The following is a 15,347-nucleotide window of genomic DNA, read 5'->3' on the forward strand; positions in this document are numbered from 1 at the left end:
ACTCCGGGGCTCTTACCCCTTGTCCTGGCTCTGTGGCCCTGGGCACACATCTCAACCCTTGAAACCTGAGGGTCCTGATCCATAAACATGGGGACCATCTAGTGCCTACCTCCTAAGGCCACTCTGAGGTTCGCACAGAGGGCTGTACTCACAGGCTGAGTACTGAGTAACTGCTCATGGTGATAGTAGATGTAGGTCCTGCATCTTGAGGCTGGTGCGCAGAAAGTGCTGGAGAAATGCTCACGGCTGTTATTTGGGCAGCGGCCCCACCCGCTCTGTATCAGAACGGATTCCCATTTTCATCACAAGGAAAGTGACTTGTCTTTACCCTGGGTCGGAACGTGGCATGCTGACCCTCCGGCGTGTTCCAGGTGCACTAGCTTGTCCCACGTAGCTCCATCTCATGCACAAGCTTGTGGGTGTTGAGCTGCGTTTATATGCTGCGCAAGAAATGCAGCAGGGAGGAGACCCAGGCCGAACCTGGCACAGAATCTGTGTCCAGCAGTGGGGGTGGAAGGCTGGCCTGAAAATGATGATGGTGATGATGATGACGTCGACCTCAGCCACCTTCCTGGGGGCGCTGCTGGGGGCTCAGCCCTGTGCTATAAGCTTTAAATGGCTTCACTTTGCACTTCAGTGGGAGGGGGCAGGTCTCCAGAGACGAGGAAACTGAAGTGCCAAGAGGTTAAGAGGTATCAGACAAGAAGAAGTGGCAGAGCTGGAATTCAAGCCTTATCTTATACAAAAGCTCCCCCATGCCCCACGCCCCTTGCTGTGCCGGGGGGTAGAAGAGCTGTTATGCAGGACACACGCAAACAGTGCGGGGTGGGAGGCCTGGTGAGCACTGTGGTGGCCAAAGGAGGAGGTGGTTGGGAACAGGCAGTCTGCATCGTCGTGAGTTCATAAAAATGTGACCAAGCCCAGAGTGAGGCCAGGTGTAGATTCCCAAGGAATTGTTCCAGAGACCTGTGTGTCAGCACTGAGGAGCCACTCCTCCACTCTCCTTGGATTGGGCCTTCTTACACCTGCAGCCTAACTGAACACACCTGCAGCACAGGTGTACGCATTGTGTACACAGGAACACTCGGGAGGTCCTGCCCCGTCCTAGCTGGGCGGCAGGACAGTGGGGGCTCTGAGCGCTCCAGCCCTGCCCTCGCACAGATCCTAATGACAGCTGAGTGCGGCAGGAAGTAGGGTTCACTTTCAGTCTGTGTTGTCCATGAGAGAACTGGGGCGTAGAGGGGCTCAGGGCCTGGCCTGGGGTCACACAGCCAATAAGGAGTGAAACTAAAACACGTGTCAGGTGCTCAGGCTGCCGTTCCACTGCAACCCTCCCTCCCTCCTTCCGCCCAGCCTTTCTGAATTTCCGCCACTAGGGCTATGGCAGTGACCTCCTGGCGGCCTCCCCCAGTCCAGTGCCCGTCGGTCTCTGGGGTAGAGCCTTTCAGGACTTCTCTTTACAAAGCCTCCCTCACCAGGGCATCGGCTCTCTCTCTCCCCGGCCACAGCCCTGCTGCCCCCTTGTCCACAGCGTGTCACGCCTGCTTGGGAGATTTCCCTCTCACTCCTGACCATCTCCCTTCTTCCCGCCTCTGGTTGCCACCAGGGCCTCCCAGTGACACCTGCTTGTTCCACTGCTGGTGGTTCTGAGATGAGGCCTTGCTCAGTCTTGTGTGCGAAGGCCTGTGCCAGCCATCCCCTGGCCCTTCTCTGTAGTTCTGTCCCCACGACTGGGGGTGGGGGTAGGGGTGGGGGTGGGCCTGCCCCTGCCCTTCTGCGGTGTTGTCTTTGGGCCCTCTCCATGTCCCCAACCTGAGTAGGCAGAATTTGGGTCTTCTGTCACAGCCTCCGCTGGGGGGCCCTCCTCTCCGCTATATCTGAACAGGATACCTCTCCCCAGTCTCTGCAGGAGCCCTCCCAACCCAGCGGAGACGAGCCCAGACTGGGGATCTTGCTTAGATCCCCTGCTCTGGGATCCCCGTGTCTCCCCCTGATCTCACCCTAGCGCCCACGCCCACCCTGACTCCGTCCTCTGGCTGGCGGCCAGCACCTCCCGCGGATTTCGAAGGCGCCTTGGCGTCCGGGACATTGGCTGCCCTGGGGTGGGGGGGCGGGGCCGGCCTGCGCGGACGGGGAGGGCGGGCGCCTGGGTTGGGAGGGGCCTCCTCGAAGGCCCCTGGCTCCTGGGCCAGGCTCACCGGGGCCCCTCTGTCCGCAGGGGAAGATGAGAAGCTGGCGTCCTTGCTGGAGGGGCGCTTCCCGAGGAGCACGTCGATGCAGGATTCAGTGCGCGAGGGCCGAGGCATCCCGCCCCCGCCGCAGACCGCACCTCCGCCCCCGCCCGCACCCTACTACTTCGACTCCGGGCCGCCCCCCGCCTTCTCGCCGCCGCCTCCGCCGGGCCGCGCCTACGACACCGTGCGCTCCAGCTTCAAACCCGGCCTGGAGGCGCGCCTGGGCGCGGGCGCCCCGGGCCTGTATGATGCCGGCGCGGCCCTGGGGCCGCTGCCCTACCCGGAACGGCAGAAGCGCGCGCGCTCCATGATCATCCTTCAGGACTCGGCGCCTGAGGCAGGCGACGTCCCCCGGCCCCCGCCAGCGGCCACCCCGCCGGAGCGCCCGAAGCGTCGGCCGCGGCCACCCGGCCCCGACAGCCCTTACGCCAACCTGGGCGCCTTCAGCGCCAGCCTCTTCGCGCCGTCCAAACCTCAGCGCCGCAAAAGCCCGCTGGTGAAGCAGCTGCAGGTGGAGGACGCGCAGGAGCGGGCGGCCCTGGCCGTGGGCAGCCCTGGCCCGGCGGGCGGCAGCTTCGCCCGGGAGCCCTCCCCGACGCACCGCGGGCCTCGGCCGAGCGGCCTCGACTACGGCCCCGGAGACGGGCCCGGGCTCGCGTTCGGCGGCCCGGCCCCAGGCAAGGACCGGCGGCTGGAGGAGCGGCGGCGCTCCACCGTCTTCCTGTCTGTGGGCGCCGTGGAGAGCAGCCCTCCCAGCGCAGACCTGCCCTCCCTGCAGCCCTCCCGCTCCATTGACGAGCGCCTGCTGGGGCCCGGCGCCACCACCGGCCGTGACCTGCTGCTGCCCTCCCCTGTCTCCGCTCTGAAGCCATTGGTCAGCGGCCCGAGCCTTGGGCCTTCGGGCTCCACCTTCATCCACCCGCTCACCGGCAAACCCCTGGACCCCAGCTCACCCCTGGCCCTTGCCCTGGCTGCCCGGGAGCGGGCTCTGGCCTCCCAGGCGCCCTCCCGGTCCCCCACACCTGTGCACAGCCCTGACACCGAGCGCCCTGGGCCCTTGTTTGTGGACGTGCAGGCTCGTGACACCGAGCGAGGGCCCCTGGCCTCCCCAGCCTTCTCCCCGAGGAGCCCAGCCTGGGTTCCTGTGCCTGCTCGCAGGGAAGCCGAGAAGGCCCCCCGGGAGGAGCGGAAGTCGCCGGAGGACAAGAAGTCCATGATCCTCAGCGTCCTGGACACATCCCTGCAGCGGCCAGCCGGCCTCATCGTCGTGCACGCCACCAGCAACGGGCAGGAGCCCAGCGGGCTGGGGGCCGAAGAGGAGCGCCCGGGCACCCCAGAGCTGGCCCCGGCCCCCCCGCAGTCGGCCGTGGTGGCAGAGCCCCTGCCTAGCCCCCGGGCCCAGCCCCCTGGCAGTACCCCAGCAGACGCCGGGCTGGGCCAGGGCAGCTCAGAGGAGGAGCCAGAGCTGGTGTTCGCCGTGAACCTGCCGCCGGCCCAGCTGTCCTCCAGCGATGAGGAGACCAGAGAGGAGCTGGCCCGCATCGGACTCGTGCCGCCTCCTGAAGAGTTTGCCAATGGGGTCCTGCTGGCCACCCCGCTCCCTGGCCCAGGTCCCTCGCCCGCCACGCTGCCAGGCCCGGCCTCAGGGAAGCCGAGCAGCGAGCCGCCCCCTGCCCCCGAGTCCGCAGCGGATTCGGGGGTGGAGGAGGCCGACACGCGCAGCTCCAGCGACCCCCACCTGGAGACCACGAGCACCATCTCCACCGTGTCCAGCATGTCCACCCTGAGCTCGGAGAGCGGGGAACTCACCGACACCCACACCTCCTTCGCCGACGGACATACTTTTCTACTCGAGAAGCCACCAGTGCCTCCCAAGCCCAAGCTCAAGTCCCCGCTGGGGAAGGGGCCGGTGACCTTCAGGGACCCGCTGCTGAAGCAGTCCTCGGACAGCGAGCTCATGGCCCAGCAGCATCACGCCGCCTCCGCCGGCTTGGCCTCTGCTGCCGGGCCTGCTCGCCCTCGCTACCTCTTCCAGAGAAGGTCCAAGCTGTGGGGGGACCCCGTGGAGAGCCGGGGGCTCCCCGGGCCCGAAGACGACAAACCAACTGTGATCAGTGAGCTCAGCTCCCGCCTGCAACAGCTGAACAAAGACACCCGCTCCCTGGGGGAGGAGCCAGTTGGCGGCCTGGGCGGCCTGCTGGACCCTGCCAAGAAATCGCCCATCGCGGCAGCTCGGTGAGCAGGGCAGTGTGGGGAGGGTCCTGTCCCCTGTCCACGCCCGCCCCATTCTTCCTCTCGTCCTTCCACGGCTCCCTCTGTTCCTCCTCCACGGCCCATCCTGTCCCATCCCTCACCTGTCCGTGGCACCCACCCCTGTGCTCCTCCCGTCCGCATCTCTGTCCTTTACCTGGCCTTGCTTTATCTGTTTGAGGCCGAAGGCTCTTTCAGCGATCTGAAATATCAGGGGTTCTGTTCTCTCTATCCCTGTTGGTGCTGGCAGTGGGAGCTGGGCACCCACCGAGACCCCGGCTGGCCATGAGCGCCTCCACAGCCCTCCTGGAGGCTCCCTGCCCTGGGGTCCCTGTGCTCTCACTCTCACACCTGACGTAGCTGCCTCTCCTACCATCAAGGGTCGTTCTCTGGCCCGCTCTCAAGTTGCAGCTCTCCCCCACCCCCACCCCAGCCACTTGGCTTCTCTGTGGCCACATGGCTGTCTCACGTGGCTGGTGCCATCTTTCCTTGCTTCGCTTTGTAGCTGCCTTGCTTCCTTTTGAAACCTTCAGTACACTGGATCCTTTTCCTCTTAGGACCCACCACCAATTTCCTGCTTTCTGCCCCAGAAACATTTCTGTCTCTCAGCACCACCTCAGAGTCCCTCAAACACAGATCCCTGTGCGTGATTTTCAAAGTGCATCAAGAAGCCATTCTCAGGCGGAAATCATGCCGTTTCTCTGCACCTCCATCTGCCCTCTCTTCTCCATACCTTACCCGTTCCTCTGTTCTCCCCGCCCACTTCCTACACAAGGTGGGGACTTAAAGAGGCCACACGGTGCCCTGGAAATGGGGGGAGGCACTGGCTTGGGGGGAGGGGCCAAGCAGGGGGCTGGGGTGCTGTTCCGGCTGGGCAGAAGCTGCCAGAGCCTCTGGGCTCATCCCTTGGCTCTTTCCTTGAGGACCTCATTCCCAAGGCTCCGCCCCCAAGGGGTACCTCCTCGGGCCTGTGGGCGCCATGCTTGCTGGCGGGAGAGCTGGTTCCTGCCCACGAGTGGTCTGAGGCAGAGCTGGTCGTCCCCTGGCCAGCCCTTGTCTGCCTTTGCCTTCTGTGCCCCATAGGCCCTCCCCCACTTCCGGCTTTGTGGGTAGCACATGGGGTGCCACCTCCTGACCTAGTGAGTCTTTGCTGCCAACCTCGGAAGGCAGAGTTCACAAAGCAGTGAGGAATGCAGGTCTTACTCACAGGGGCTTGTCTGGTCTACTTTCTTCCAGCTAAGGACTCGGAGGATAAGTGGGGGCTTGGGAAACTGGTGCTGCCTCCCCCGAGTGGTTCGGCAGCGCTGCCCTCCAGCTCCCATCATCCCAGGCTTGCGCTGGGGCCCTCCCCTTTTCACCTCTTCCATCTCCCAGTTGAATGTGAAAGCCCTCTTCCCAGCAGGGTGATGTTTAAAGTGCCCTTCGAGGGGGTGTTAGGGGTGTGGCCAGGAGTGTCCAGTTGGAGTGAGCGGCCCAGGTCCAAGGCCTCTGAGGAACGGAGGGTGGGGATTCCCTGATGCAGCCTGGACCAGTCCCCATCTTCGCTCTCTGTCTCTCCCCCCCTCCACCAGCCCTTCCTTTCCTCTGTGCCCCTTGGTCCTGATGAAAATTAAAGCCATTGACAGCGGGCAGCACAGTGCCTGGCACAGTGCAGGCCTCAATAAAACATTTGCTAAACGTACGAAAGAACAAAGCTAAATGCAAGTGCTGTTTTTTGTGATCTGAGGTCTAGGGAGGCGGCTTAGGACAAATGCCACAGAAGGACAGACACTTGGTTGAGGTTTGCTGGTTGTCGAGCCCCTCGGCCGAGCTCAGGAGAGCCCAGGTGTTGCCTTAGCTCTGCTGGCTCCCGTGGTGCAGCTGGGCAGTCACAGGGCAGGAGGAGGTGGTCTCTGGGCTGGACCTTCCGCCACGTCCCTCACGGTCGTCCTCAGCATTTCCCCTTTGTCACGGCGAGGCTCTCTTGTCCAGTGGGTCTGGGTCATGCCAGAACCTGTGTTTGTTTCCTTTCTTGGAAGTGGTGTGGGGGAGGGGGCAAGGCCAGCAGTTCCAACCTTTGCATCCCATCTGTCCTGCAGGCCCACTGGAGAGTGAGCCTCTTTCCCTCAGGAGTTCCTGCAGAATCCCGGCCTCCGATTGGCTTCGTGTGGATCCCCTGCCTCCCCTGAAACGGGCACTGGGGTCAGGGAGACATAGGGCTGCTGTTGGCCAGGCCTGCCTCATATGCTATCCTGGGAGCCAGGGCATGGGGTCAGCCAGAGCTACCGGATGGGTGCTGAGTGAGGGGGGCGGGTATCCAAAGGAAAATCAGGTGCTGTTCCCAAAGGTACCAGATGCCGGAGAGCCTAAAGCAAGAGACTCCCTGTGCCATGGCATTCACCAGCTTCAGCACCTCGCTTTGTTCCCTGACATCGGCCTGGGGTCAGATGGCCCTGGATTCCAACCCTCAGCAGGTTGCATCTGAGTTTGTATTCTTGGACAAACCACTTAACCTCAGTGGACTTCAGTCCCACCCCTGTGAACTGGTGAGGGTGACCAGGCACTCAGCCAGGCCGGTAGGGGGACTCTTAGGGTCCTTACGGGAAAATGAGCGCTCTGCACTGGAGAAGGCCAAGTCACGTTACTTCATCTTCAGAGCCATTCTGTTCGATGGATAATAATATAATCTCCATTTTCCAGACAATAAAATTGAGGTTCTAAGGAGATCCATTCCAGCCAGTAGATGGTGGCATCTGACCTCAAGCCCCGCTATCTGTCCACTATAATCTGGAGCCTCCGTCATTAAACCCCTTCTAGTGACAGACACTGTGTTTATGTGCAGTAGTTCCCCTCACACAGAAATGCATATGTGTTCATTGTGTAGACCGAACCTTTGTTTATCAGTCAGGCGTATAACGAACAGCACGTGGATTCTGAAATTACTCGCAGTTGAGCCCAGCCGGTGCCGCTTGACAGGCCCAGCGACGTTACCCGTCTGCCCTGCCTTTCCTTCCCCACCTCCCTCCACATTCCCTTCTGCTCCTGTTCACACTTCCTTCCTTCCTTCCTCTTATTCCTCTTCCTTCTTGCCCGCGGACCTGGGTGAAACCATGGCCCTCTGGAGTGGGCCCCACTGCCTGTCCTCGACCCTTCACTTCTGGCCACTGGCGGGCGGCTGAGCAGGAGGTGCTGTGGCCACGTCCAGTCAGCCCCGCATGCGGCCGGCAGTGGCTGTGTTGCCCGTCGGCGCTGCTGGGCAGCTCTTGTTTTGCCGCCAGCAGTGGCTAGAGTCTGACACTCATTTCTCACGTAGTGATAAAAGTGCTAGTGATACTGTCTTTCAGAGACATGTCCGAAGTGCAGGAAGTTCTGATGTCCCGGTGGGGCTGTGACCTTCCCAGGATGGATCCTAGCTGAAGCCCTAGGGCAGTTGCCACGGCCACCCAGTGGGTCACACCCCTGTGCCTTGTCCACTGGCCCCCCATGTGTTCCCTCACAGGCCTGCCCCTCTCCTCACCCGACAGGCACCACAAGAAAGGAAGCGCCTGCTCTGCCCACCTTCCTCACTGACAGCTCAGTCTAGGCTCTGGCGTCCTTTACCCGCAAGACACTTCTGCGGCCCGAGATCTAGGAAGATCTCAGAAGGGGAAGGGGAGGTTACCCCTTATGTCATGGACTTGAAGCTCGGCAACTTGTGGAAATGCACTGGGGCCATCCAGGAGGCCCATGGCCTTTGGCTTTTTGGAACTTTGATCCCAGACCATCCACCTCTTTATGCTTCTAGCTTTGGGTCTAGCCTGATAGGCAGAACATTTGTCTGCTCAGAGCCCCACATCTGCTCTGAACTCCCTTTGTCTTCCAGACCCCACGGTTGGATCTGAATCCCACATGTGGTCTGAGGGCCACATGTCTCTGAGCCCCACAGCAATACTCAGTTTTGCTGTGGCCCTCAGTTTTACACCTGTCTGACCGTCACATCTGATTTTACAGAAAAGAGTTCATGGCGAAATAGCTTTGGAAACACAAAGTTGATGAGGTTTCTTTCCTGCAGTACTTCTCAGGACTTTTGATGTGCTGTGTGCTGTGGTCTCGGACAGCTTCTTTAGTAGATCACTAATTAGCATCCCACAGGAGATGCACGTTTCTGCGATGGTGGAGAAACCCTGCCCTAGGGACCTACTGTGAGCCCGTCCTGCTAGCACGTCTGACAGGGATCTGCATAAAGCCATGCATGACTGCAGGTGCCTCAGGGCTTGTTCTTTTGAAACTGGACCTGTTGTGTGCTGGCCAGTGCAGGGCACAGGGGCCAGGCTGTGCTCTGTCCTTGCGGAGGTCCTCACAGGTTGGGGACCTGTGAGGTGTGTTCGCAGGAGATGTGATCAGGGCTTCAGGAGTTCACGGAACTCTGCTAGGGGAGCGGGAAGGGGTCACAGAGGAGGGGTCATAGGGGCATCTGGGTGCATCAAGGTTGGAGCCATGACCTGGTGTGGGCGGTGAGAAGTTAGGGCTGGAGTGAGACACGGAGACCAGAGAGAGTGCGATGGGATGCTCACAAGCCCGTATATAGTTTGTGCTCCCGTTGAGGATTATTTCCGTTAATGAGGCTCTTAAATTTCAAAAGGCCACAGGCCTAGACCTGCCCTGCGTGAGTGCAGTGGCAGAAGGCTCCAGGCAGAGACCAGGGCCGGAGTGGGCTTTTTCTTGCCTGTTGGCACCAATGGGTTGACAGGCAGTCAAGCCTGAGAGTGACATGTCACATTGTTTTTGTTTTGTAACATTTTTTTTCAGTGCATATTGTGTTCCTGGCTTTGAGCTAGGTACCAAGAGTCAAGGATAACAATTAGGAAGTGAGATGAAAGGTCCTGAGTGGGACCATGAAAGGTCTGGATCCAGAGGTGGCTGGGGGTGAGGAGGAGGGCCAGGGTTAATGCTGGGAGTTGGTGACATATCAGCCATGGGGGTGAAAGGATGGGGCAGCTGATGGTGGCTCCCAGGCCTCTGGGGCGAGGGAGAGCATGGGGCGAGGGAGAGCATGTTTGGAGACCCCAGGAGAGGTCTGGGGAGAGCTCAGGAGAGAGTGGCTTGGCTTCACATGTGGCATTCATGAGCACATCGGTCACAGAAAAGGGTGGGAGCGGATGACATGGCCTGGGAGAAGGTGTGAACTAAGAGGGGAACCTATCTAGGAAGGAAGGGGTAGAGGAAAGGGTGCCTAAGAGGGAAAGCAGCAGACAGGTCAGCTAGGGGATTCTGCTGACAGCCTCGGTAACTGCAGGGGCGAGGGGTGGGGGGGGCAAGACCAGGCCTCACTGGTCGAGGAGTCACGAGGAAGCCAGACACTGCAAGGTTCAGACACTGGTGGGAAAGTTGCTGCGGAGTGTGGAGCCTGGCTGAGACGTCTGGAGGAAGAGCGGAAGGCACCCAGGGGGGGTGCTGGTGCCTAGCGAGGTACCCCATGTTAGAGAGTGGGTGGCCCAGAAGCCCTCTGGGAGGCCGGCAGGGGTTGATGTGGCCATGCCATGGTCAGAGCCTGGCTGGGGAGGCCGTCAGACAGCTCAGAGTGGTGACGGACAGCGATGGCTCTGCAGAGGTGGTGTGGAAACATGTGGACCTTGACCATGGATGCTCCCAGGGTGCCTGGCCTGGGGCAATGTGGGAAGTTCCCTGTTCCCCAAGAGGAAGGGGAGGAGGAGCAAGAGGCCTGGGCCGTGGGCATCCCTGGCCACTCCCTGCTATGCCCTGGGGTCTTGGGAGGGCAGCCTTAGGAGTGTGACCGGCCCGCTCCCCTGCACTCCAGTGGATCAGCCCCTCACTCTTGGCACCTCCTGGCACCAGCCCTAGCCTCTGGCAGGTGCCCACCTCCCCACACCCAGTATCTCCCCTCGGCAGGGTCTCCCTGGCGCTCCTGAGCCGGTCTGCCCTCATCCTAGGCCTCCAGCTCACCCCGTGCCAGGGCTCCAGACCCTGCTCCGGGGGACTCTGGGGGTGGGCCACGCAGAACTCCATCCTGAGGTGCAGGTCCCCATGCCAGGGTGGGATGCGTGAGGGCCCGGGGTGGCGGGAGGGGAGCGCTGTACTGGGCCCAGCCCCCCAGCGCTGCTCCCTCGCCCTCTCCCTAGCAATCACCACCACTTGGGCGCCCTCCCCCACCCTCCACTGCCGCCCCACTTTGCTCCGAAACCCAGGCGGTACCATGGAGGTCAGGTGTGGGAGAGGGGAGGGTTTCTTCTGGTGATTGGTGCCTGTTCCTTGAGCCCATCACCCCAGGTGTCCTTGGAGTCCCCCTCTGCTGGGTGGGGGAAGCATGGTCTGGCCTCTTCAAGAGGCTCTGCTCTGGATCTGAGCACTTGGGCAAGGCAGCAGGGACAGAGGCAGAGGAGAGGGAGCCAGTGGAAGGCAATGGAAACCAGGTTGAGTAGGAGGGACAGAGCTGGATCTCCAGGGGGAGGCTGACCTTGCACGGGTGAGACGGGAAAAGACAAAACCTGCTTTCAGGGGAGGAAGGATGCTCAGGGTGCCCGTGCGGTGTGGGACAGGGACCAGTCAGGATGGCACAGAGGTGGGTGGGGGAACCCAGGGGAGGGGTCCTTAGCCCAGCGCGGGCAAGGGCAGGGGAGGGAGGTGGGATGGCAGCTGGAGAGAGGCCCTTCAGGCAGCAGCAGCACAAGGGGACACAATGCATCCCCAAGTGCCAGGGGTCTGCTGAGCAGCTGCCACACAGGGTTCTTAGTAAAGCCTGTGGATGGACACCACTGTGGTCTGCACTTCACGGACCAGGGAACAGGTCACAGGGAAACCAGGAGCCCACCCAGCTCTGCCCACGTCGGGCCTGCACTTTCCTTCCTCCAGCAGCTCCAGATGTGTTCCCTCCCATCGCACCTGGGCCCACTGCACCTGAATTCCTCCCTTACTGGGTATCTGGCCAGGGGGTCCCTGCACCTGGCTGCCCTCACTGTGGTCGTGACTGGGGGCCGTGTGCCTGCTTTGAGGGCCTGGGCCGCTAACACTCTCTCTCATTGCTCTCTCCTGCCCATCTGCATGTGGCTGCTCTGTCTAGCTGCGCGGTGGTCCCGAGCGCCGGCTGTGTAAGTGAGCATGCCCATCCCATGCCTCTCACTGTCCGTGCGCTGCACCTGCCCGCCTGGATCTCTGCTCTGCGTGGCTTCACGGGGCTTTGGTGCCACTGACGGCCCCATGAGGCTTCCCGTGGCCACAGTAGGGGATAGGGAAAGAAACGGGGTGGAGGTGGCATGGGATCTAGGAGTGGGTTTTCTCTGGAGGGGTCCCCCCAGCCAGGCTTCCCACCATGGCCATGCTGGGGGGCGTGGCGGGGCTGAAGGCCTGGGGTCCTATCAGGTGATGCTGGGAAGTGAAGACCCATCTGTGTGTTTGTGTGTGTGTGTGTGTGTGCGTGCGTGCACATGTGCTGCTGTGTCACTGTCATGAGCAGGCCACTGCCACTCCTGCCACTGCTGCTGCATGTATGTAACACACGTGGGTGCTACTGCTGCTGCATGTATGTAACACACGTGGGTGTTGCTGCTGCTGCTGTGTGCTGCCCTGTGCGGGGAGGCCGCGTGTCATGGGTGTGTTGCCGCCTCACGCCTGTCCTGCACGTGCCGCTGCTCTGTGTGGGTGTGAACGCCGCCTCGTGTCTGTCTCAGACCTCATGGACTTGTTCAGTCTTGTGCTGCCACCAGCCTTTATCACGACTCAGCCAGCCCTGCAGCCAGCCCAGGTCTTTCTGGGTCTCCTCATGATGACAGAGGGGGAAGTGGTGTGTGGGAGAAGTGGTGAGGGGTCTTGCCAGAGTCTTACTCTCCAGGGTGTGGGTGGACGGGGCAGTGTCCAGAGCCGGTGTCCCGGGCTGTCGGAAATGCGGTGGGAAGCCCTTTGCCCCAGCGGCTGTCTTTCCTCCGGCAGCCTGCTCTTGGAGCCCGCAAAGAGTGGAGGGGGCCAGGGGTTTTACTCCTCACGGTCCGTGCAGTCTAGGGCCCCCCCTCCCCCAGCAGGGCACCGGCTCTGACTCTGAGGACCAGGCCAGAGTAACCACAGGACCCTACCCTCCTTTCTTCCTCTGGCCCTAAGGCTACCCACCGAGTCCCAGGCCGCCCCCTCCCGCCCCCGCCCTCCCAGAGTCCTCCTGGCCGCTGGCCCCCGCCCCTCCGCCTGCCCCCACCTCGCCTAGTGCCCCTCACCTGGCCTTGACCCCCTCTCCCTCCGCAGGCTCTTCAGCAGCCTCGGTGAGCTGAGCTCCATCTCAGCGCAGCGCAGCCCTGGGGGCCCGGGCGGCGGGGCCTCCTACCCGGTGCGGCCCGGCGGCCGCTACCCAGTGGCGCGGCGCGCCCCGAGCCCAGTGAAGCCCGCGTCGCTGGAGCGGGTGGAGGGGCTGGGGGCGGGCGCGGGGGGCGCGGGGCGGCCCTTCGGCCTCACGCCCCCCACCATCCTCAAGTCGTCCAGCCTCTCCATCCCGCACGAGCCGAAGGAGGTGCGCTTTGTGGTGCGCAGTGTGAGCGCGCGCAGCCGCTCGCCCTCGCCTTCGCCGCTGCCCTCGCCAGCGCCTGGCCCCGGCCCCGGGGCCCCCAGCCCGCGCCGGCCCTTCCAGCAAAAGCCCCTGCAACTCTGGAGCAAGTTCGACGTGGGCGACTGGCTGGAGAGCATCCACTTGGGCGAGCACCGCGACCGCTTCGAGGACCACGAGATCGAGGGCGCGCACCTGCCGGCGCTCACCAAGGACGACTTCGTGGAGCTGGGCGTCACGCGCGTGGGCCACCGCATGAACATCGAGCGCGCGCTCAGGCAGCTGGACGGCAGCTGACGCCCCCCTCCCCCAACCCACGCCCCGGCCGCGCCCTGCCGGCAGGGCCCCCCACCTCCGCCCCCGGGCCGCGGGCTCGGCCCGCCCCCTAACCCCCACCCCAACGGCGCCCGGGCCAGGAATGTTGCATGAATCGTCCTGTTTGCTGTTGCTCGGAGACTTGCCCTGTACATTGCTTAGTGCCCTCCCAGGCCGTCGAGCCCCACCCAGCACACGGTCAGGAAGGGCGCGGGCCGTGGGGCGGGGCGGGGGGCTGGAGCGGGAGGGGGTTGGGGACGGGGGTGCTCCGGCCTGACCATCTCCCGCTCAGCTCCTGGTGGCTACTTTCCCAGAGGGGGGAACCTAGTCCAGCATGCAAGGTCAAGACACACCTTGGTGACTCGGGGGGAGGGGGGAGACATTGGGGTTCTCGGTTGGGGGCCAAGGAGCCCCCCTGTTTTGCATATTTTAATCCACTCTATATTTGGAACGAGAAAAGGAACAAATATCTCTGTCCTCAATAGCTTCCCTTCCCCTCCCCTCCAGCCCCCCAGTGGTTCCGCTGCGGCTGCCCAGTCTTCCATCTCTGGCCCCTCAACTGCCACTGCCACCCCACATGGGGCGGGGGACGCTCCAGCTGGTCTGGGGTTGGCCAGGGTCCTAGTAACCCGCCCTGGGGCCCCGGCTGGGCCCCCTCCCCTCGCTGAGCTATAGTGTGCCCCACCGACCCTTCAGGTGCTGCGTGGAGGAGGGGCGGCAGGCAGCGAGTCCTGCTGGGCACTAGCAAGGTCAGATCGCCTGGGAGACCGTGGCCCTGGAGTGGGGGGTGGGAGGGCAGGGCCCTGGCACCCGCCCCCAGCTATCTCTCTCGCAGGGTCCCTCCCCAGTAGGGGTCTAGCCTCCTCCCCGCGCTGCTGGGCGACTACAGCAAAGAAGCCTCCCTGCCTCAGACCTGAAGTCTCCAGTTCCGCCCTGTGTGTGTGCGCACATGTGCGAGTGTGTGAATCTCGGGGTGCGACTGAGTGCATCGGAGCCCCGCGTGTGCCTGACTGGAGAGCGGTCCCTAGGGGCCACTCTGGACTAGTGTAGGGGCTTCGGAAGCGTGCACAGGGTGCGTGCATGGGTGTGTGCCTGTGAAAGCACCCCGTCTCCACTTCCAAAGAAAGTCAGAGGTCGTCTTGCACCCTGGGACCTGCTGTCTGCCCAGCCTGGCCCTCCAGAGCCTCGCCGAGCCTGAGTGCGCCTTCTTGGTGAAGGCTTGCTGCTTGGGAGAGGCCCCCGAGGGCCCCTGGAGGCAGTGCTCCCCCCGTCGGGCTTCTAGGGGGGATCATCGGGGCAGCCCTAGAGTCAGGCCACTGCGAGCCCTGGGGAGAGGCAAAGAGCCCAGCAGGCACCCCAGCCCCCCTTACTGTGACTCCTCACACTCAGCAATGACCTGTGGGGTGGGGGGCCCGGGACGTTTTTAAACCTAGGGTTTGGAGTCTGGACTAAGCTCCATCCACGTCACTCACAAGTTTCTGTTTATATTTCTAGCTTTTTTTAATAAAAATTAAAAAACCCAGAAAACAGAAGTTTTCACAGCCCAGGGACCTGGCACGCCGGTCTGTGCCCACCCGCCCCGCCCCCGGCCCGCCGGCCCCATTCCCTGGGCAGATTCACACCCAGTAACCCGTTCACCAACAGACCAGGTCACACACACGGCGGCAGTCACTGTAACAGACTGCCACATACACACTCGTCTCACACTCACCTGTGGGTTTTTGGTTCCGTTCAATTTGGGTTTTTAACTTTACAGGGTCAGTTCTGCTTCACCCCTCCTTTTGTATGGAGTTCCAGCTGGGGGATTTCACCCCCTGCTCCAGTCCTGAGGCCTCCTGACCCTGACGTTGTGATACACCCCACAGAGATCTATGTTTCTTATATTATTATTACTATTGATAATAATTATTATAATATTATTATGTAATAAATTTATAAGAAATGAAACCACCTCTCTGTTGCCTGCTTGAGGAGGTATCGGGAGCACAAACTCTGCTGTCCCTTGGACAGCTCACACAAACCTCCCCGGCCTGGAGCAAGCACTCAGC

The 15,347-nt window shown here is 62.2% G+C and overlaps 1 protein-coding gene across 1 annotated transcript in view; it reads left to right on the top strand.

Moving 5' to 3' along the window:
- SHANK3 (SH3 and multiple ankyrin repeat domains 3) overlaps window positions 1-14,880 on the top strand; it is a 50,309-nt gene extending 35,429 nt beyond the window's left edge. The window contains exons 21-22 of the mRNA XM_068560042.1: window positions 2,219-4,469; window positions 12,690-14,880. Of these exons, the coding sequence (XP_068416143.1) occupies window positions 2,219-4,469; window positions 12,690-13,281 (2,843 nt within the window). The 3' untranslated portion in view covers window positions 13,282-14,880. The remainder of the gene's footprint in view (window positions 1-2,218; window positions 4,470-12,689) is intronic.
- The last annotated feature ends 467 nt before the right edge of the window (window positions 14,881-15,347 follow it).

The sequence above is a fragment of the Eschrichtius robustus genome, chromosome 13 (genome assembly GCF_028021215.1).
Source record: "Eschrichtius robustus isolate mEscRob2 chromosome 13, mEscRob2.pri, whole genome shotgun sequence".
NCBI lineage: Eukaryota > Metazoa > Chordata > Mammalia > Artiodactyla > Eschrichtiidae > Eschrichtius > Eschrichtius robustus.